Raw genomic sequence first — 24,418 nt, forward strand, 5'->3', positions numbered from 1 at the left:
TCAAGTCTCATCGAGTCGAGTGGAGTCAACCACTGAACGTGAACGTTTCATCGAATCATCACTTCATACCCTGACATTAGCTCAAACTGTAACTTGCGGACAACGGACTGCGACCAACCAGCCCAGGTCGCCAGTGGAACTGCATGAATCCTGCCGTGCTCCACCAAACGGTCACTTTTAACTCACAACATCCGGGGTTAGGTTTCAGAAAGCATAGTTCTGTTCCAAAATCTATCGTCCTTCGACAAGTGACTTCTGCAGTTTCGTTAAATCACGTAACCTTTAGCTCACAGCATCTGCGGTTAGGTTTTAAATAGCATAATTCCGTTCCAAAATTTATCGTCCTACGACGAGTGGCCGTTAGACCGTAGGCTTATTTGACACACGGAACAGATGCGGACGAGTCGGTGGCGGGCATCATAATCACTGCATTGAAAGCCCCGACGCGCTCCGTCCAGGTGGTGTAAAAATTTTTCGCGTATTGGCAGGGAAGCCTGCCGAAGTCCACCACTGCCCTGGATGTAATGGACTATCATGACTCCTGCCCTCCGGAACGTAGCCTTCAACACTTCAACTGACGGGGAGCGCAGCCGTGCACCACAAATTTTGTACACCAATAAGCCCTGAATCGAACGCCTTGAATCTCTCCGGACATCCACCAATCAGCCGTGGATGGAACCTTCTATCCGTAACCGATCCTTGACATCCTTCTGCTTTGAATATTTTGAGCTCTACACACTACACCCCCCAGACACGAGGTCGAATTGCCTACGGTCGAATGGCCGTCCACCACTGAACGTTGCGTAGAAGCATCACTTCATACCCTGGCCACCGCTCGAATTGCAACTTGCGCGCAACAGCCTGCGACCACTTGGCTTTGCCCACCTCCGGCCTCGCATAAAACCTGCCGTGCACCAACAGGCCGTCGGTCGAAAGAGCCGTGCGACTGGCTGAGTCAGGTTAGGTTAGGTTAGTTTAGGTTGGGTTAGCACTCGGCTGGAGCGTTCGACCCGCGGGCGTTCGACCGAGGGCTGGTTCGACGCACTGCCTAGATACGGACGGCTTGGTGGCGGATATCACATTCGCTGCAAGGCTCCGGCGCGCTACGTCCGAGTGGTGTGGAATTTTTTCGCGGTGCGGCGGACGATGCTAGGCCATTCGATCGCCGGCTGTTTCTCCTGAGGGCTGATTGGTCTAATTCAATTGATTCGTTCTGTCTGGTGGCTTTCGGCTGCCTATATGATTTTCCAGCAGTGTTGAAGGCTACGTTCCGGAGGGCAGGAGTCATGATAGTCCATTACATCCAGGGCAGTGGTGGTCTTCGGCAGGCGACCCGCCTGACGTAGAATGGCCCAGCATCGTCTGCCAATATCCTAACCATTACACTCAAATGCACTGCAAACCACCATTATACCTCTGAACGGCTTGCTAGCCACTTCTTAATCGAGCCAGCGGTAATAATTTAGGTTATAGTCTCGAAATATTTAATCTTGTATTATTGAGACATATATATCTTAATCCTAATAATGAATTGAATCCGATACAATTATTTGTCTGTCCAATCTGATTCGTAACTGTTACTTTACAGTATAAACTCCTGTTTTCTCGTCGTATCTCTCAAACCGTGTACTCCATGCCTCAAGTGCAGCCATAGCGTCCGCTTATTTCCGATGATACGTTACTTTATTTGAGGTTAGACTGAGAAATGCGTTCAATGTCAAGTTGTATACCGCTAAATTTGAATTACTGAGTATATTTGCTATAATTATTTCTCAAGCTACGGCATTCATATAGGATAGAAGTGTCGGCATTGAAGAAAGAGGCCCATGGCCTGTTGCCGATTCTGGAATTTTTCGTGACTTGATTCACAAGGGATCCGGCCTTTGGAACCCGATCTTTCCAAAACGGACGATTGATTTAGATAGCTGCTGTACTTATTGCTTGGTACGTAATTTGCTAGGCATTTTAGGACTGCACATATGCTTTTGCATAGCTTCGTCTAGTCTGTTTTTGAAGGCGTTCCTACTCGGAGCGTCAACGATGCAATCAGGAAGGCTGTTCCACATGTCGGTGACTCGAAGCGAGAAGAAATGTTGTCGCATGGATGTGTTACAACGCAGTTTCTAACGCATTTATAGAAAAAAATGCACTATATATTGTGCTCGCCATGTCCGTCTGTCTGTCCGTCCGTCTGTCCGTGACCTCAAGTTTTCGTCGACGAGAAAATGCGCTCTCTGTCACTCACTGCAGTGAGTACTGAGTTATATTTTTTAGTAGTCCGTCCGTCCGTCTGTCCGTGACCTCATGTTTTCGTCGACGAGAAAATGCGCTCTCTGTCACTCACTGCAGTGAGTACTGAGTCATATTTTTTGAATAATGGTGTCACTTGAGCTTCTTTCCAGTCAGCCGGCAAGATCCCTTCGTTCAAAGTTTTTTTCGAAAAAATGACGTCAAAGGGCCGGCTAGGACAGTTGCTAACTCTTTGAGTAATCTGGGGTGGAAGCCGTCTGGTCCACATGACTTGTTTGGATTTACAGCGCTAAGGCGCTTGAGAACCTCTTCGTCTTGTATATCAAAACTTGTTAATTTAGAGCCGACTGGGCGCTCCTCAATAGCTGGAATACTGTTCAAGTCCTCTTCAGTGAAAACGCTACTGAAAAACTGACTAAGAATATTAGCCTTGCCCTCATCAGAGGAGATCTTTCGTTGATCTACTTTCTAATCAGAAATACCGTAATTCATCTTGCACTTCGAGCTAGCGTACAAAAAGAAGGCTTTCGGGTTCTTTTTAGCGCATTTTCTCATTTATGGAAAAAATGCACTATTGTGCTCGCCATGTCCGTCTGTCTGTCCGTCCGTCCATGACCTCAAGTTTTCGTCGACGAGAAAATGTGCTCTCTGTCACTCACTGTTGTGAGTACTGAGTTATATATTTTTACATTTTTAGCAATATTTTTTTCGAGGGTTTTTACTGCGGGGGCGACAGCTTTCTTTAGCTTGATTTCGAGCTCTTGCGTATAGGTTATAGTCAGCATCTCTGCGAGTCTGTAAATAACTTATAACGCTGGTAGGCTTCCTTTTTTGTTTTCAGCTTAGCTAGAACTGTACTGTTCATCCACTGTGTTTTTTTGGCCCCACCAAGCTTAATTATAGGTACACACGCATCAACTGCAGACATAACCGTGTCCTTGAGAAATGACCATGACTCAGCCACATTCATGTCCTTAATACAGCTCGAAATATTCACTGCATTCACTGCTTCACGGAGTTTATCATAGTCGCCTTTCGCAAAATTCAAACGCTCGTGCTTTCGAGGCGTCTTCTCTGTACAGCACTTTAGACTGAAAAACAATGATTGGTGATGGCTTTTGATCAATGGAGCCTCGTGACGAAGCTCATCTAACATTGATTCATCACTACTAAACACCAGGTCTAGAATATTGGGAGTCTGTTTACTTCTATAATGGGTTGGCTTAGTAACATGCTGGACTAGGAAGGAGTCTCTCACAGATTCCATGAACAAGGATGCTGGGTGATTCTCGTCCCTTGGAGAGGATCCATCTGTCCAGTCAAGCTCTGGATGAATAAAATCGCCAACGATCAACGTGTGTGACCTACGAAAAGCCATGCTCGGTAAAAGACTGTTTAGTACTTTATCTTTATCAGAGGAACTGTTTGGTGATCTATACATAACGAAAAACTTATGGCGGGACATGAAAATTTGAGACAAAGAAAATCAGTTTATTGAAGGTTGTTCGGCCATGTTTCGCTTCTGTTCATTCGAGTCTCGAGATGAAAGGGTGAACGTGCCAATCCCGCCAAATTCGTTCAACGAAGTGCCTGATGACAGATGACGTCAGAGTCACGTCATCACGTCGCTGGTGTACGGAATAGCAGTTGGAAAAAATTAATCAATTATAGTCATAGAACATAGGGAAGAGTTTTTGGCGCCAGTATGACTAGAACCCTTTTTTTCAATCCATTTATCAATTCAATTAATTAAAATTGTTGCTATCAGTTAATTCAATTATTTGTTCGTTATCGATTATCATTTGCTTTAATGTAACTAAATAAGGCACATCGTCTTTATTATAAGAACAGGCCGTGAAGCGGCTGAGGATCCTCACAAAACACCTTCCGACATAGAAATGCACGTACTTTCTTCTGGACATACGGTGTATGATCTTCTGTTCGGAGATCAATAATTTCCTTATGAAATTGAGTTGGATTTTGGAAGATTTTCAGCATTGCAGCCAAATGGATTATGAAAGAGCTGTGCTCCATGAAATGGAAGCAGCGAAGCCCCACTTGGCCTTTATCCCCACAAGCCACAATATACAGTTATACACAACTGATTGTGATTTCTTGTAATGCACAACACATACCTACCAGTATTAGTATCTGTACGTCACACTATGACTATTGAGAGAGAGTAAAACTGACTCAGGCTAGGCGCCACCAGTCAGCAGGCCCCAGCTTTGAATAATTATGCGATGCAAGTCCGGCAGACCGGATGAAATTATGAGGAGGAGGGCCGGATGTGGCCCGCGCCCCGCGGGGCGCGGTCCAAAGTTTGGACTTTTGAGAACCCCTAAAGTGTAGCTGGAGGAGTTTCCATCGATCGTTCTTGGTGATAAGACGTGTTGTGCCAAAGTTTTGAAAAGTCCAAATCCTGAAAATCAAAGTGCGCAAAAACCAGAACCAATTCAAATCTCTTCTGTTTTTGTTTGAGAACTGACAGAAACTGGTGTGAAAGCAAGAAGCATGGCGGAGTCATCATCTGGAAGACCAGAAGAACTTTTCAGTGAATTCACGACCGATCTAACTGACTTCGATGGCTTCCCTTCAGACTCGCCAGTGATTGGCCGGCCGGCAAGAAGCAAAAAGCCAAGACTTCAAGCCAAACCTACCCACCCGACCGAAACTTCTTCAACCAATAGCTCACAGTCAACAGCACAAGCAGACAAGCCTACCCAAACTACATGCCTACTGATGAGAGAAGACAAAAAATCACTACCCTTCAACTTTTTTGCCCAAACCTTCAAGAACTGGCCAGCGTTGCAGCTCATTGAACCAGACAGCCTGCATCGCAATGCCAAAGGCACCTTAATCACTGGTAAAGTACCTGCTACTAATTTAAACCGATTTACCAATTCAGAGCATACCCATGAGCACAATGGCATAAAATATACTATCCGCATTCCCAAAACCCCACCCCTTTACCAAGGAGAAGTGGTATTTGACCTGACTGATATGGAAGACAAGTCCATACTAAGCTACTCAACAGAAGACCTGATTGCCCAGCTCACATTGCCTTCCAGCCAAAACTCAAATAAAATAATATCCATAAAGAAGCTATACCCAAGTCATGTTGTAACAGACCCAAACAATAGCCAGTTTCTTTCAATGCGCATTGCAATTGAATGCTCCTCAGCTGTACCAGATAAGGTATTTTTTCACAATGTAGCCCTCAACGTACACTCCTACCTTGCACCTCCTCCTCGCTGCTATGGCTGTCAAAGGTTTGGACATGGTGCCATATCATGTAGAAGACGTTCAGTANTACACTCAGCACTGCTTCACTGCTGGGAGGAGACACCTCCAACTGCCCTGCCTGGCCGCACATCTGCAAAGCTGTTGAAGAATTCATCGGCAAAACTCATCGATTCCAGCCCTGAGACTTAATAAATAAGCAGATTACGGCGAGAATCGCCTTTGGTCAGTCTGGTGGAACACGCCGTCAACTAATAGAAGATCAAGATCAAGATCAAAGTGTAGCTGATTGGTGTTCTGCTGATAACTTAACTTGCTGGGCCCCATAAGAGGTTCTAACTCTGTAACATACTCCCACATAATGCAATCAGATGGTGTGAACCAGCAGTCATGCTTTTTTGTTCTTTCTAACACATTGCTTAATTCTGATGCTTGCATACTTACTTTGAGATATTCATTCTTGACCGAGCTGTCTTCATCAGTGGGCATGGCTGAATGCAGTCTATGAGTAGAGATCCAGTGAATTGAGACCAAGCTTCTGGAATGAGAGCAGCTGCCCCACACCCACAGCCCACAGTGACATTGACAAAACAGAGACTCTTTCCTAATCAGTTAATTTTTATTTTCCTTATTTGCTCAATATTTAAGCCAATATCTCATATATGATAATGCTGTTATCCATGATACTTTGCTGGTCTACTTACCCAGTATAAGACTCAAAATTGAACTTGAGGAGGAGTCCAAATTCTAAAATAGTCTCCGCTTTTCCCCTCTCCAACACTATTTCTTCAAGTTATTTTACTGCTTAGTAAGTGATGGTTTTGACGATGATCGGATGATGGCCAGATGGCAGCTGCAGTGGTTGTGTGGCCATTTGAGAGATTAAGTAGCTTTGGGTTTGAGTGCACTAGGGTAAACGCAGTATATTCCGACATCGTAGGTAATTCCGTCACCTCTCTAGTTTTTCCTTTATATTAAGCTTTGTTTTAGTTCCATGCGTTCGCTGATGGTTGAAATGGTAGATGTGTATAAGAGACAGCAATATCACGTTTTGATGAGTGGTCACNGGATGTTGCCACACAAAGTGACGGAATATAGGGATTTGGTAGGTTTCCATTCTAAAGGCTTTTTAATAAATATGGCAACATTTTGTGACGTTTCATCGTTGCCGACGCGTAGTGAGGTGTTTTGAGAGTCACGTGAAGCCAACAGAACTTGCGTAACGCATACGTTTTTTTTATAGTTTTTCATTTCTCGATGCGTCCTTAAAGTGTCGGAATATACCGCGTTTACCCTATTTGTGCTGCAGTACACCAGCAGGCAGCAGTTCAACTGTTGAAACTTGAAACTTTTTAAACTTGCTGCAATTTTAATACTTGTGACACAGGTGGCTGCTCCTGCTACTGACATGATTGCTGTAGAATGTAAGAATGTTGCATTATTTCTGCCATTAACTCTGCACTTCTCTACCTGGACCTGGTCATTAATTTTCGTCACCTTGGGCTTGAAGTGTTGTTTAAGATACTTGATGACGTTGATGTTAATGTTGCCTACTTGCCTACAACTTCTACTGTGTCAACTGTGATGTACCTTGTGGCTTGTGATATCATGATGTCACCTACAAGCTACAACTTTGCAATGATGCTTAAACTGCCGTTAAACACGATATCCCCTACAACCTTGAACCTTGCAATGATGCTCGAAGTCCAGGATGGAATTCTAAAATTTACAGTTCATATATTATTTTCGCTACACCTAGACCAGTTTTTCGATACAACATTATTTGAGGCAAAAAAATAAACTTCTTATAGGCTTAAACACTTATAGGTAAAGGTATAAAAAGTTTCTATAAAGTAATCACTTAACTTGGAAATGTTGCGTGTCTGCAGGGCAGCTTGCACTTAACAATTAAAATTATAAAAAGTACTAGTTTGTTAAAGATTTGTCTCTTAATGTGACAGCAAAGAACTTTTCCATGATGCACACAATAAACACGCAATTCATGGGAGCAAGACTACATAGAACAACGAAAGTAAGCTCCCGGCATGCAACTGACAGAAATGAATGACAATCGCGGGTGCGGCAGCACGAGGCATAACGTTCATATGCTCAATGTAAGAGAATGATTAATTATGATATTTTTGATAGAGGTTTGAAATATTTTCGGAAGCCTAAAACGTGAACAAATTATTTCGTTACCGTAAAATGGGGTAACTTAGACCGCCGGGGTAACTTAGACCACTTTTCGTTTTTTTAACAAAAACCCCCACAACTCAAAAACTATTTGACATAGAAAAATTTTGTCAATGGGCATTAAAAGCCTAATACTGAGGCTACATAACACAATAGAAAAATTTAAAAAGTTTGCATATCTAATAGGTTAAAAAATTAAAAATGTGACCCACAAAAAAAAAGCTATTATTTAAAGCCTGTCAGAGTAACCCCTCCAATTTTTTTATTTTTTGGTTAAATAACTCCAGATTTTGATGCATTGTAGTAGAACTCTTCTAGTTACATATGCAAATGACAAATTTTAGGAAAGTGTCATAGTTTGCAAATGGGGAGGAAGCACGCTACGTAGTTTCCAATGAGCTCAGTTTATAAATTTTCATTGCAGTGGAAGGTGGTGTAACACGGTGGTAGGGTTGGTATTTCGATACGTTTTCTTAAATTGACATGAGAATATATTACCTATATAGAATTCCACACTGGCTCTAACCTCTACTATGATGTACCTTACTATCATTTCATGTGACATGAGAAGATGTGTTTTCTTGGCCAAGTGTTACCAAGAGAAGGGTTGGACTAAGCTAAACCTTCTTCAGAGTTCATTTATGAATTCATCATTTTCCCATAACTGGCTAGTTTAAGTTTAAGATCATGATGTAATACCTATATAATTTAATTTGTCAAGAATAGCTTGACCTGGATTTTGTTTGTTAATTGGAACTATTATTTTTATGGTATTGAATAGGTAACCTTGTTCTAAATTGAACCCATCAAATAAGTAGGCAGGTACCATAAAATGAGGTTACTTTGACCGGCGGGGTAACTTTGACCACTTTTAGTTTTTTTAACAAAAACCCCCAAAACTCAAAAACGATTTGACATAGAAAAATTTCGTCAATGGCCATCAAAGGCCTAATACTGATTACTGAGGCTACATAACACAATAGAAAGATTTAAAAAGTTTGCATATCTAATAGGTTAAAAAATTAAAAATGTGACCCACGAAAAAGAGCTATTATTTATAGCCTGTCGGAGTACCCCCTCCAATTTTTTATTTTTTGGTAAAATAACTCCGGATTTTGATGCATTGTAGTAGAACTCTTCTAGTTACATATGCAAAAGAAAAATTTTAGGAAAGTGTCATAGTTTGCAAATGGGGGGCGCCACCCCCCAATGGAGTAACTTTGACCACCTAATGGCAGCTCTGACGGGGTAACATTGACCGGCTTGGAAATTAAGTTAAAATTTCCATAGGTACCTATATAACATATTTTATGTTTGATACACCTATTAATGTTTTTTTCTTTATCTTTCAGACTCTACATAGTCTTATATGTGGTAATTTTAACTTAATTTCCAAACCGGTCAATGTTACCCCGTCATGGCTGCCATTAGATGGTCACATTTCACCCATTTGGGGGCAGTGCCCCCCATTTGCAAACCATGAAACTTTCCTAAAATTTGTCTTTTGCATATGTAACTAGAAGAGTTCTACTACAATGCACCACAACCTGGAGTTATTTTACCAAAAAATAAAATTGATTTTACCACCCGGTCAAAGAAACCCCAAGAGCTAGGGTAACAAAGATCATCACTTTTTTTGAAATTACATCAAAACTATGAGAGGCAGGAGCCAGCAATTTATGGTGAGTAAAGCTAGAGTATAGACCTGTATTTTGCATGTTTCAATTTAAGTTTAACTTATCTAGTAAAAAAATGGCATCACTTTGAAAAAAAAGTGGTCAAAGTCACCCCATTTTACGGTAATATGTTGCTTAGTTTGTCTGCAACAACCTCATGCGGCACAGTGGCAGTGCTGGAATGGTGGCTGGTCTGTCTGCCAAGCAGCATTTTTCAATTGCCACCTCAGCCTCATCAGCTTAAAATGCTTAACGATCAATAAATTTCCCTGCTTGTATTTTATAGTGCACCCAGCATGGTCAGCAGGTAGATTGGATTTTCTTGGAATGAGAATCTTCCAAAAGAAGTGGATAGGAACATCAGAATACAATTTTCTAAGCCAATTCCTTCTAAAGTTTGAAATAAGTATTTGAAAATTATGAATTGAATGACTTGACCTGGATGGTTTCTAAAATAGAAGCTACTCATTATGCAGAATAATACCGTATCATGTATGTTTCTTATATTATCATTTTTGTGAGCTTTTTCACATTTTGTTGCTGCGTTGGTAAATTTATTTTTAGAAATTTGTGCATTATTTATTCACAGTCATCTGACATTTGAAAATCATGCAATAAATTGTCTTGTGAGTTTCTAATTTTCATTAAGAAATAATACTTCTATGTTATCATTCATACGGTATATACCTACAGCATACCTACCTTCACATTCAACACAGGTTGAATGTGTAAAAAAAAAATAACATTTTTAATTGATTCAAAATTATTTCTAAGAATTTTTAAAATGCATCATTAAATGCAGATTCTTTCTGTATTGTTTTTAATTGATTTTCAATTTCTATGAATTTTTAAAATGCATCATTAAATGCAGTTTCTTTTGTATTACCATTCATAATTCAAAATGTTTGGCAGTTATTGGAAGCAGCAAGTACAAGGCTGCTGTCAAGCTAAGAGTACCTACTGACGTTTTGCACCATGTCGTCTTTTAAGACGTACCTGTTCAGTACAGAATATTTCTGGGGAATCTTTGCCACAGGTGAATTGTCATTTAAAATTTATTGGTACTTATTTTATAAATTATAAATTTATACAAACCATGTTCTAATGAAGCAGAATATCAACTAAAAATAAAATTTCCGTCCCATCAATTTATGTGTTTTCTAGTATCTTTTAAGGTAGATGTAGCCAATTATTTTTGAAGTATTAGAATTTTAAAGTGCATTATTTATTGCAGAGATGGTGTGTGGTAAGCACTCGCCGCCTGCCATGACGCACTTGGACTCCCATTAAACTGCCTTGCCGTGTGCGGTGCCATGATCAATATGGCATCATCAGACGTGCTGGTCTGCCTCACAGCAACAGACAGGTGACTCATATTCCATTAATCTATTCTATCTAGTGTTGCTCATTACTTTTGTGTTGTCAATTTATCATATCTGGTGCTGAAGGTGACTTTTTTTATCAGTGTATTTTGTCTTGTGTAGACGTGACTTGAATTGAAAGGGATTGTTATTCTCCCAAGTAATCATGTTTTAGATGCAGTTGACTTTAATTTTTTTACTGTGTCGCGCACACTTCCATGTTACTACTACTGTCTGTGCAACTAATTGTGTGTCACTTTATTTAAGAATTTTACAGTATTGTTTGTGCTTCATGTACCCAGAGAAAACATAAAATTTTTTACTGCAATGATGATTGGACATGGTGTATTAATGCCTATGTGCTTTTAATCTTGCAGCTTAATTTTTTTACATTTTAGTTTGTGTTCTTTTTGTTGTTTGTCTTCTGTGTTTCTTTTTAATCCTGTGGCCTGCTTAGTTGAAAAATATGTTTCTCTAACTTCAATTCTGTTTCTAATTAATAAATTTTTTTATTCATACATAACCAATTCCATAAAGTAGTATAGATCTGGATTCAACTAGCTTGCTGGTCGAAATTTTTAGCACAATTTGTTGTGTGCGCTTTCCTTGCGCAGTGGCATTGATGGATGGTTTGCACCGTGGTCTGGGCAGACAAGGCGCATCATCAGCCGCACCACATGTCCTCCTCTACTCGGGGCGGTACTAACACCGCGGGTGCCGGCAGTGGAGCTGTCACATCGTCCTTTGTCGTTGGCACCAGAACGTCGCCATTCTCTGGCAGTCGGGACTTGATTGTGTCGAATGCGGGGCCTGGCAATCAGCCATGCTTGCTCCGATGACCAGGACTTGATTGTGTCGAGTGCGGGGCCTGGCAATCAGCCATGCTTGCTCCGATGACCAGGACTTGATTGTGTCGAGTGCGGGGCCTGGCAATCAGCCATGCTTGCTCCGATGGTCGGGACTTGATTGTGTCGAGTGTGGGGCCTGGCAATCCGCCATGCTTGCTCCGATGGTCGGGATTTGATTGTGTCGAGTGCGGGGCCTGGCAATCAGCCATGCTTGCTCCGATGGTGGGGACTTGATTGTGTCGAGTGCGGTGCCTGTCAATCAGCTCTCCTTGCTTTTCACTGCCGGGTTCGGCAGACGAATCTACCTATGGGAGGTTTCCACAGTCAAGAAAAAAAAAAGAGTGATTCTTTTCAAAACTATAGCCTGGTATGTAGGTTTCCAATGGCATTGGTTTAGATTCTCAATTCCCGTTTTGGTACATGGTTGTGCTAAACAGATTTACCTACAGTCTCTAACTTAATACTGGTCTGTAGTCCTTAAATGGATATGAGTATTCAGTTCCTAAGAGCTCACAGTTCGACAGTCCCTAAACGCATTTTTTTGTGTGCAGATTTCACTGACATTTTGTTTTGTTCGCTCGCACCAAAATTTCGTGGTAGTAGTTCCTGAATGCATTCAGGCGCCATCTCCTCGTGCTAACTGATTAGCAACAACAGAAGTATTCAGAACCTGTTTCATGCTATACTGATTTCCATCAAGTTTGTCGACAATGATTCCCAGAGACGTGCAAATGCGTTTCTTGCGTGGTGTTATTGATTTACTTTGAGGCTGAAAATCGTTGCTGTTCACTGTGGATACAAATAATATTTAACTTCTCTTTCAATACTTATATTAGCTCTTGTTGTCTTGTTCGATCAGGAAATTATTATTTGATAAATTTATCTAGAAAAATGTTGGTCACATTTTTTGTGAATTTGGAGGTTGTTTGTTGCCTAGTTGAACTAGTATAAGGTTGACCCATGAGAAGCTTATTTCTGCTGATGTAGTTAGTTGTTCGCCTGTGACGTCACTGATCTCAGTGACGTCACGGGCATTAGCCAATCACCAAAATACGATCAAACAGTCAACCAATCCGCCATGGGAATGACGGGATTGTTAACGTTTCTCGATCTCAGTGACGTAACAAGAAAGCTGGACTGTAAGACGGAAATCCTCGCGGGTCAACCGTATATAGTTCAACCATGGTCTGTTGTATGCTTATTTTCTGCCACATTTTTTTACTCATTAGAATTAGTTCATGCGTTCTTGCACAGTTATTGAAGCTAGCACATTCATAGATAATTTGAAAGTATCTTCACTGCTATACTTGCAATATTCCTACATATTGGGACCTCAAATAAAGATTGAAGTCTTACTCGCTTGAGTACTGTCTTGTAAAGGCAAAATAATATTTTTATACTTTTTTAGGAGCATTTTTCATATTTTTTAGAACGGAAAAATAATTATTGTCTAGCTGTGATAAGAAATTTTGTTCTATTTCTTAACCGAAGTAAAATAAACTAGTGTCTTGACCAAACTTCTAAGTAACCTGTTGTACGAGACCTATTTCTTATATAAAACTCGGTATTTCTATTAATGATTTATAAATGTGTATCCACCCAGTCTTCAGTGAAAGCTACTGCCCAAAGAATTTAATGTCATCAGAGTTGTTAACTTTCGATTTATAGTCAATTGTTATATGCGTTTTCTCTAAACAATAAAAACGGGACGTTTACCCACTTCATTCGTCTAGTACATGGACTCCTTCAACTTTTCAATATTGGAATGATATTCATCATGCCAAAGTTTGTTCTTTCTTTTTGAATTCACTTGCTTGTTCATTATTTTAAAATACACTTGTTCATGATAATTTTTTTCTGTGGACTTCTGAGTATTCATTTTCTCTTCCCAAAAATAATAAGCAGTGCATCAGTTGTGCGTCACGCGAGTAACTGAGCCTCGTAAATCGTCGAGTGGTGTTACTGGTTAAAGTTAAGAGCTCCTGTTGAGAGCAAGCTGTACTAATTCTTCATTCACATGTGAGAATTGATGGCGTGCTGGATTTGCCGTAATCAGTGCTTACGGCACTGTTCCTTCTATAGTTCATTTTAGCTATGCTGTCGATGCAGAATCACGAGCTATCGTTGAGTGTAAAAGCGCTGTTTCTCGCCTTCGTGAAATATTTACAATTTACTTAGCACCAAAATTTTTGGCGAGTAAGTACAACGATAAGTTGTCCTACACTAGCATTCCAAAATGAAGATTTTCTGTTATTAAAAATATAGTGCTTCCGCTTGTTTCAATTTATTTGTCTGAGTAAAAATTTGGATTTCTTGTCCGACATGCCGGCCTGTCAAGTTAGCAATGGCACTTTCACTTTGAATGGTGAAAAATTCGCATCAAAAATTGCCGCGTTCATTTCTTCATTAGTATTTTCCAATGTTCAAACTGAGAATGGGAAACAAATTATCTTGAAATTATTTGTTTAGTCAAGTATCATCACATACTATTTTGACGGTAGCAGATATTGTTGCATTGAAAGCATTCTAACGTAAGACCTCCAAATAAACTGATAATTTCCATCATTCACAAAACCGAGTAGAGAATTAATGATGATGGTATCCGCAATACCACTGGAAAATAACGCAAATTTTGCGGATGTAGTTTGTTGTTCGCCTGCGACATCACTGATATCAATGACGTCACGGGCATTTAACTATTCGCCGAAATGTGACCTAACTAGTCAAGCAATCTGCCATGGGAATGGCGGGATAGTTTACGCAGGAGTTTACGTTTCTCGATCTCAGTTACGTAACAAGAAAGCTGAACTGAAAGACGGAAATCCTCGTGGATCAACCTTATATAATTCAACCATGGAAATATATAGTCAACATCATATGTTGACTATATATTTACATATAGTCAACATCATATTTCGTTCATCTTCTAGAGTTCAAAAACATCTCGGCGTTCTCTCACGAACCAATTGTGGTCAATTGAAATCATAAAGTAGGGAATTCGGAACTGTAGTTTATCTGATCAGTTGCTGCGTGAAGTCGCACTGCCAACGCCGCTGGTAAACTATGTGGAGAGAGTTAGATTCATGCTGAATTTATTAAACTTGAGAGCTGTTTGAAATGATCTTAAATGCTCTCTGCAAATTTAATCGATTGTTTTCTTCTGCTGTTTTCAGGATGCTGTGCTCCTCTGTCCTCACTGTTTCGGGCTTTCGGCCAGCAGCGCAGCTGCTGCGGCTTGATGATGACAGTGTAGCGTCAGACACGGTGGTGAGAGTGTGTGTGATGATCGTGCTCGAAGTTTTCGCCGTGAGACTCGGTGAATTGTGATAGTGAAGCTCATGAGGCTAAATCTTGCATAATGTCGCACATATTTGGTGCCAATGGTAAGTAAATATGCTTTGCTATATGTAAAAAGCTCATTTTTTTCCCATACACGCTAAATGAAAGGGAAATTAGGCTTGTTAGAACTTTAGAAGTCATGTTGCAGAGCAGAGTCGCGGATCTCGGGACCAACCCTCATCGATTTTTGAAGGCACAGCCCAGCATGCTTGTTATCCGCTCATTCACCCTCATACATTCATTGTTTACAATTACTTGCGCCTGTGAGAGACATAGTCTTTGTGGGCTAGGAAATTCCGAGCTTATGTTTGTGCGTTTCCGTGTTGTTGACTTGGACTTGTGGCATCTGCTATCAACATTCCATTGTCCGCGCAGACTCCATGGGGCAGGAAATCCGGATGTACATTTTACTTTCCTGAAACCACCATTTTAATCATGACCATTAATTATTTAACCATTATAATGCTAGATATTTTTATATTACATTCTATTAGTTTAATTGCAACTTGCAAGTATGGTCACGCATGTTGGTTGTGAATCGACGCTTAACACGTTGACTCCGAAGTGGTACATATGCGTACCACAAAATTTATTTCTTCAGGACGTAGTGGTACATAATTCAGGTTGCCTAAAATCGACCAAATCCGAGAACAAAAAAGGCCAAAATAGGCCGATAACTCGATATATACTACTTTATTTGTAGGTTCCGCTATAAAAATTCCATTTATTTTCTTTTTGCAGTACTTAAAATTTAATTCGGAAGTACCCCTATCATAAATTTTAGCCGGCCAACGCAATTGTGAAAAATTAAATCACGGAATTTGTCCGGAAAAAATGACCGTCTGGCAACCCTGTTTAAAAACAGTACAAAAAATTGAATAATAGTACAAGATGAAGCAATGGGAGTCGAAGTGTTGAATACTGAAACATGACGTATAACCTCGAAAAAATACTAGATAAGAAAATCTTTTAATCTCATTCTCTTAAATTATTCGCATTTAAAGATGGTATGTGGTTAATTTACATGACGCATCCTGCATATCTGTTTTTACTAAATAGTAGGCTATCGGCGTCGATGTTAAAGCTCAGTTCACGTCAACTCGTGACGCGAACAATGCGTACAAATGCGGCTACGGCGCGTGGCCGACTGAAAGGCATTTGCTTCACTCGTGTTATATATAGTTTGATGCTTGAAATTAATATGCTTCCTTATATTAAGGGTATCTCGTCCGATAATATTCGTGGTTTACTCCCGGCTATCGATTTTTTACATTTTTCCTAATTTTTGTTACCATTTTATAGCTCTATTATTTTCTCTTTTTCTCTGTCTGGTATAGCTCTATTATTTTTCTATCTTTTTCTCTGTCTGTTGCTCTGTGGCGTCTCGCCGTGATTATATATGGCCCGGTAAATGATCCTTGGCGATGACAAAGCATAAATCACGGTGGGACGGAAGCATTCCTCAGCCATATTCACTCCCACTGCATGTCTCAGCCCCAACAGCAGCATTCCCAACTACAGTTCCCAGCATTCTTGAATCCTCCCCCAGCCCCAGCACAACCCCGGCCGTTACCACCCCCTAGCCCCAACACCCCCCAACCCAGCCCCCAAAATCCCCAACGATGTGACCGGCCCAGGCAACCGCAACCCTAACAAAATTTAGAGTCGCCCCAGCTTCTGATACTCCAAATCAGAAGCTGTTGCGTCTGTAAATTTTCACTGGGAAACGCCAGCGCAGGCAACCGCATGCGCCGGCTACACGAGCTGCGTCCGACACGCCGAAATTCTCCTCCAGACTTCGGAAGTCGCTGATCTTCCGGTCGCTGCTCCGCCGCGCGGAACTTCGCTCATTATGAACTTAATCCGTTCTCGCGCTACACTGAACTACTTTAGGTTCACTGTGAACTTAATTTGTTCTCGCCTACCATTGACAAATAGTAATCATAAATACCATTTTTAACTTGTAATTTTTCAAATTCATGTCGCGTAGCTATTTCATCGAGCGTGGAGCACTCGAGGTTAGATTTCACACAATCATTGCTATATAGTGTACATTAGCCATTGGTTTGTTAAGGTAATTTGTTAAGGGCATGAACATATCATTTAATTTGTTAGGGACATTAAAATAAACAGGCAGGAGAAGGCATGCCCACACCGAGTATCGCGCATCGAGCAGGTTAGGCAAATTCCTTAATTGTATATAATATAGGATGCGAGATGAGGTCGTTCGACACATATCATAACATAGTGATCTCGGCGCTGAAGTGTAGGCCTGATGTGGCCTGTCGCCGATTCTTTTCCTTTTCGTACCTTGTTCACAGAAGATCTAAAAGCGTGTCATTTGACCGGACCTTTTCATGACTGACGATAGTTTCAAGTAGCTACTAGACTTCCACCGGGTTCGATATGGTGCTAGGTATTTCAAATCTGAACATATATTTTTCCATAGCTTTATCTAGTCTGTTCTTGAACGCGTTCATACACATGCTTAGCACGAACGCTCTATATGCATCGTTACATATTTCGCCTCTTGAAATTTCAATTAGGCTTTTATTCCGATACGGCCACTTCTTCATTCGAGGTTAGAAGCATCATCAGACAATACAAATTTAATCAATTTCATCCTTTATCGTGCAAGGTACCTTGTATGATGACTTATTATCATCACTCTCCAATTATCTCATCATCGTTCCGTATCTAAATTTATGAACATTTTAATGATAGTTTTCACTCGGATAAGGAAATTGACGTTATTTCGCATTTTTTAAACGTTGCAAGCAGCAATTAAAGCAACGTACGTGGTGAAATTGAACTAAATTGATGATAGATTTTACATTTCAATGTTTGGCCGATTTATATTATTTAACTTTTTTGAAGCGTAATGACAGTATTTAATAGATTCTTCACCTGCGATTTTCTCCTTTAATATGCAAAATTTCTGAAAATTCATAGGGCTAAATGCACGTTATAATTGAATGATTTCTTTACTGGCTTCAGAAATTAGATTTTCCGAAACTTTATTTCAATTGTGTAACCATAATTGTTTTGTTGTTTATTTGCCTTCCTGAAAACTTATGTCATCCGTTATGTAATGTCATAAGGAATAAAAATTCAAAATAATGAAGAATAGACATTGACAGAAAATTTGGAATCAGCACTGCACTTACATTTATTACATTACATTTATTACATTTGAATGTTTCCAATAATGAATTCAAAATACAATAGCCAGGATGTTTTTTTTATCGCAAATAATTATTGAGATGCATAAGTAGTAACTAAAACTTTTCAGACAAAATAATATCTGCGTAGAAATTTATCCAGACCTTGTTTCTTTCCAGAGACTTGATCAAACTCTGGGAAAATCTGACATTAAACAATTCTTTTTGGTCTCTGATCGTTGATGAATCTTCCGGCTCGTAAAAATTGATGCAAATCTTAAACCGTTGAGAAACAGACTTTACAACCGTCGTAGAGAAACAGACTTTACAACCGTCGTAGAGAAACAGACTTTACGACCGTCGTAGAGAAACAGACTTTACGACCGTCGTAGAGAAACAGACTTTACGACCGTCGTAGAGAAACAGACTTCACGACCGTCGTAGAGAAACAGACTTTACGACCTTCGTAGAGAAACAGACTTTACGACCTTCGTAGAGAAACAGACTTTACGACCTTCGTAGAGAAACAGACTTTACGACCGTCGTAGAGAAACAGACTTCACGACCGTCGTAAAACTTTCGGGTGGGGGGGGCAGGTTCAACATTATTTTAATGGCAATATTATTATAATGGTTATTATTATAATGTGTGAATGACAATATTAGAACAAACTTTCGGGTGGGGGGACTGGGGAGCATGGCGTTGGAGGGGTGGGGGGGGAGGTACAGGTTCTCAGCCGCTGCGGACGAGCGACGCCTGAAATGCATTGCACCACAGTATCCGTACACTCGTAGGAAAAAGTGAGTCTTGGTCTAAATAACGGTGCAGTTGTTGTCCTTGTGTGTGGTTCATCCTGAACTAGTCTGGTGCGGCGAAAGGGTGTATTATCTAGGGCTGTGGGTAAAAAAGTCTCCTGTATTGGACAACATGTTACATTTTTTTCTTCGAGTGAAATGCCAGCTGCACTTGACTCTTGTTTAGCGGTGTTACGTAGCGTTAAAGAGGCTGTTAGACCTGTCGCCGACTCTGAACATCTCAGAACATTCACTGCTTTTTATAGTTTCAAACAGGCAACTTACTGTTCCCATTTTTCAGTGCTGAACCGCCCGATCTCCTCGCCGATTCTGACCAGAACTGTCACAGGTAGCTGGTATACAGGTGGCTGGTATAGAACCTGTAGAACAGGTAGCTGGTATAGAACCGTATAGAACAGGTATATAGCTGGTATAGAACCAGTAGCTCGCTCCTCCAATGCTGGTACTCTGAAGTGTAACCACTGGGCCACCCTGTAGATTTGCTCCTGTCGAACGACGCGGCAATGACTGTATTTATTCTTTTAATTAGATTCTTTTAGATACAATTATAAATTCTTCTTTTAGACACGATTTTTTAGATTCTTTCTTCAGATACGCCCGCTTAACACGCTTATTAAATTACGCTTTACATGATATGCCCAGCATTTAACTTTCTGTATGTGCGCAACCGTTATACGCATCAGAAAATTCTCTCTACAAAATTCGCCTTGCATATGCGCTTATTGCGCTATGCATTCTACGCCTTGCTTGATACGCCTTACGTACGGAGCGCATGATACGCTTTTGATAATCGTCTTTGATGCGCTGCACCAACTACCCAGTAAAAATTTACAGACGCGGCAGTCTGATTTGGATTACAAGAAACTGGGGCGACTCTAAATTTTGTTAGGGTAGGTAATCGCTATAACAACAGAAACCATTAAGTGATCACCATTTAGTTAGAAAAATCTCTAACGTTTCAACCAATATATTAACACTGGTTATTTTCAATTTAAACCTCCCGATTAAAAAAACAGTAGTGCCAAAAGCTGGGATTATTAATTTATTCAATTTGATTTTACATTAATTTTTTTCTTCCATCTGACACAGTTGATGAATTTATCAGCAAAAAAGCATGTCCTTAATTCAACGTCCCTTTGTCTTCAAGATTTCTCTTGAACTCTTCGTGATAACTTCATGTAATCCGTGGTAAATTATTAATCGTTTGAAAAATCAACATGAAAATGAAATCAAATAATGAATTGATATAATTGAAAATCTGTGATTTGTTAGTATTTAATATCGGATTTTATTATTTGAAATAGCGGTCCCTAAACGAGCGACCATGCAGGACGTGACGGTGAATAGATTCCGGTCTATAGAATAATTTAGGAACTCACAGCTACCCGCGTTATCAGAATATCGATGTACATTCATTTATTCGTGTCCCTGTATTACATCCGGCCTTACAACTCTTTGTTTACAAGCAACGTGTCTTCGTATTTTGAATATTTCGAATAGCACTGATGTTTAATGACGTGTTGTTTTTCTAATTTTATTATGCATTAAGCAAGTTACAGCGGGCATCATTTGCAGATTTTTTTTGCAATATCGGTAGCCGGCAGTTTTTGACATTTGTGCATGCACAGGATTGATGTGTTAGATTGTGATAGATTGTAATATTAATGGAGACGTAATAAATATAATAGTGGGAATGAGATAACACTAAGTTTAATTCTTATGCAGCTCAACTGCGGCTCCTCTTCACGTAGCTGTGGAAGAAATTTCACATGATAATTACCAAGCAGCGTTACTGCATCGTTATTGCGTATTGGCTCCTATATGTTCACTCCTGCTGATCAGTATTGCTGCCCGTGCTGTCTCTGGTAGTGAAAGCAATGATATAGAATGTTTGTATGTTTTACAGGTATATGCTGGCTGAGGAAGGGACTGTTGGGTGTGAGGGCATGGGTGCTGGGAGTGAGGGCATGGGTGCTGGTAGTGAGGGCATGGGTGCTGGGAGTGAGGGCATGGGTGCTGGGTGTGAATGTATGTATGTTGATGGCAGAGGAGGGGAGTGCTGTGTGTGGGGGCATGGTTGCTGGGTGGAAATTTTTATCCATATACGGGGGAATGTGAGGAGAGATAAGTGTTATCAATAATATGAATAATGATTTCATGTATTTAAGCTGAGAATTCCTAGTCTTCCAATATGTAATTTTGGTCCAATTTGTCTCTAATGCCTTTATCTAAAAAAGATTGAAGAAATTTCTATTCAAATGCCTAGAATATTTTTTTTTTATAATGTAAAACGCTTATTCACACTTTAGAATCATATGAATGCAGGTCGAGATTGAAAAACAAAAATGAAAATTTTTTAGTTGCTTTGTTTTCCTGGAAAGAAGCTATTTTATATTTAAAACAGTTTTTTAGCCGCATCACTAAGCTATGCCAATAGGAACTTGCTCTCTTAAGCCAAGATTCGTTATCGTTGGTCTGCGCTTATACGTCCTATAATCTGAGCGTTGCGGTCAGAGCTTCAGGGTAACGGCTTATTTGCTTTCCAGATAGTCAGCTCGTAAGGCTTACAACAGGCATCTTCACTCACTTACTCATGCATGTATTTACTAAGTTACTCATGTATGTATTTATCAAGTTACTCATACAAGTCTTTATGCTAAGTTACTCATACATATGTCGTCGCTTGTGCAGTTACTTATTTATCGAAGAAAAGTGTGAATCTATACGTATGTTGGTGGCAGAGGAACATGCCTATAGGCATGTTCAGTGAAGTGAAGGCATGTTCAATTACTTGAACATGCCTTCACTCAGTTATTCATATACCGTAAAATGGGGTAACTTAGACCGGCGGGGTAACTTAGACCACTTTTCCTTTTTTTAACAAAAACCCCCACAACTCAAAAACTATTTGACGTAGAAAAATTTTGTCAATGGGCATTAAAGGCCTAATACTGAGGCTACATAACACAATAGAAAGATTTGAAAAGTTTGCATATCTAATAGGTTAAAAAATTAAAAATGTGACCCACGAAAAAAAGCTATTATTCAAAGCCAGTCAGAGTACCCCCTCCAATTTTTTTATTTTTTGGTTAAATAACTCCAGGTTCTGATGCATTGTAGTAGAACTCTTCTAGTTACATATGCCAGTGACAAATTTTAGGAAAGTGTCATAGTTTGCAAATGAGGGGCGCCGCCCTTAAATGGGGTAACTTAGACCACCTAATGTCAGCCCTGACGGGGTAACATAGACCGGCTTGGAAGTTAATATAAAATTACCATATATAACATATTTTATGTTTGACAGCCTATTTATGTTTTTTCTTTATGTTTCAGACTATATTGAAATTACATAAAGACTATGAGAGGCAGGAGCCAGCAATTTATGGTGAGTGAAGCTAGAGTATAGACCTGTATTTTGCATGTTTCAATTCAAGTTTAATTTAGCTAGTAAAAAAATGGCATCAGTTATAAAGAAAAAAGTGGTCTAAGTTACCCCATTTTACGGTATGCCTTCTCAGTTACTCCTGCACGTTAGTAAGTCTACTTGCATCACAAATTTTTAACGATCGTCCATCCATAAGTTACTGATCTGACTTTCCTCCACGAGTGAAACCAAATTATTTCTTTTTGCTACTAATACGCCACCAGGAATATCATGTCTTAGCTCTGTTGTGATTGTCGGTGTTTCAAAGTGGGCCCTCTGCAGGACAACCAATTAATTGTGCTTCTCTGCGAAGTATACGTAGGGATAAATACCGCTATCTTTTGCATCCATAAATTTCGCTGTTTCATCCCAAAACATTCCGGTATGCAATAATCTTAGAGGGGCCGACGTTGGATCTAATCTTGGGTTAAATTTCTATAGACCGATGATTATTTGTGGTGTTGGTTTGGGGTATCAGACTGCCGACGAAAGACGTCAGACTTACGGAAATTAGGAAGCAAATCCTTGCTTTTGATAAACTATGTACATAATCACCAAATAAATTATCATACATGCAGAAAAGTGTGCATAAATTAAGCTGCTATAACATCGTTCTTTTAATTTAAATGGTTTGGATCGATCTTATGGTGATGCAGCTTCATTTAAGGGCGCGTCCTTAGAATAAAATTGGTTTACCCCTGCAAGAGGTATGGTGCGTTGCAGTGCAACAAGCGCCGTGACTTCCATTCTTTTAAATGCCCGCTTGAAGATAAGGTCGATACGACGAGGGTGTGTCTGAGGTCTGCGGCAGGAAGCTGTTATGCGGGTCCTGCTACCCTAACAAAATGAAGAGTCGCCCCAGCTTCTGGTAATCCAAATCAGAAGCTGCCGCGTCTGTAAATTTTCACTGGGATATAAGGTCTAACCGGCTTCAAGGTGCGGGCACCAAAACTTTAATCTATTATAAAATATATGATCAAATATTCTATTATTAAAGATATTTCGGTAAGCGACTTCTTTATGCGTCCCTTCGTATGACATAGCCTATTTGATATTACCTCAAAACTGAAAAAAACGAGAGACGATTGCATTCTCTATAGTAAGCCTCATTTGCCTGCATTTTTTTCATACATGCCTTCATTAATTATAATGCCTTGAGTTCGTTTCTTGCATTGACATGATATATATATAAGTTTAGACAGTTGGCAGTTTAATTAATGCGAAAGGAACATACACAATATATCCCTCGCCAAGGCCTCGTGATATCCGGTTCATTATAGACGCTGGTGTACAATAGAGAAAGTGCAGCTGTTGGAGTCCTCGTATTTCACACGATTTAAATCACGCGGCACAGTTTCCTCTTGTAACGTCCAGCATGCTGTTTAATGAATTTAAAAGCTAAGAAAACGCCAAGTAAATTCACTATATCATGAACACGTTTCAGAGTCCAGCTCCATCATCAGTTCGACAATCTAAGAGGGAATAATATCATTTAAATTTGAAATTCTGCGATATGCATGGTGAATTTGCTTGGCGTTTTCTGTGCTTTTAAATTCCTTGTTATGTCTGAACTTCTGAGTTACAAAAATTTTAGTTACCAAGTTTTTAGAGCGTAACTATACATGACAATATAACCTTCGACTATTCAATCTTTCATTAATGATGAATCATCTCTTTTTACGTTTTGCGTGCTGAATTTCATTCAGTTATACGCATATTAAATTTAAGCGCTGATGCTTCAATTCCGCACCTTGAATGAATCAATCAAACAACGACTGTTGAATTTTACACTAACAAATACATACTCATGGCACACACGCATCTGCATGGACTCATTTGTATTCAACAGGCTACTGCAACAACTTCCTCACTTACTTCACCCTCTGCATTATTCACCAGTTATTGAGCTGTAGTTCATTCGAAGTTGCATTAGTTAGCACATTTGCTTGGACTTCAGAATACATTCCTGCAATGTCTGACTTTGCTTACATTAAATATACATAGTCTGAACCCGCTTGCTTCCTGCATATAATATATTATGCAGGAAGCATCATATTATATACGTATTATATCTGCATATAATAGTTTATGGGCCGTTATTTTGATCA

At 39.9% G+C, this 24,418-nt stretch overlaps 1 protein-coding gene and 1 long non-coding RNA gene across 4 annotated transcripts in view; both read left to right on the plus strand.

The window, feature by feature from the left end:
- The first annotated feature begins 6,185 nt into the window (after positions 1–6,185).
- LOC108677006 lies at positions 6,186–12,700 on the plus strand. Of its 3 annotated transcripts, none has more exons than XR_001931218.2 (4): positions 6,186–6,301; positions 10,275–10,398; positions 10,597–10,728; positions 11,338–12,700. It is a non-coding gene; the product is annotated as an uncharacterized LOC108677006 (long non-coding RNA). The 3 variants fall into 3 exon arrangements; XR_007157183.1 differs by lacking the exon at positions 6,186–6,301 and adding an exon at positions 9,340–9,368; XR_001931217.2 differs by lacking the exon at positions 6,186–6,301 and having other exon boundaries at positions 9,927–10,398.
- A 2,130-nt stretch (positions 12,701–14,830) lies between these two features.
- LOC108677002 (myosin-I heavy chain) overlaps positions 14,831–24,418 on the plus strand; it is a gene marked incomplete at its 3' end in the record, with an annotated part of 37,354 nt that continues 27,766 nt past the window's right edge. The window contains exon 1 of the mRNA XM_047884622.1: positions 14,831–14,954. Coding sequence (XP_047740578.1) covers positions 14,930–14,954 — 25 coding nt within the window. The remainder of the gene's footprint in view (positions 14,955–24,418) is intronic.

Source organism: Hyalella azteca, unplaced genomic scaffold (assembly GCF_000764305.2).
Source record: "Hyalella azteca isolate HAZT.00-mixed unplaced genomic scaffold, Hazt_2.0.2 contig15757, whole genome shotgun sequence".
In the NCBI taxonomy this organism is placed as follows: Eukaryota; Metazoa; Arthropoda; class Malacostraca; order Amphipoda; family Hyalellidae; genus Hyalella; species Hyalella azteca.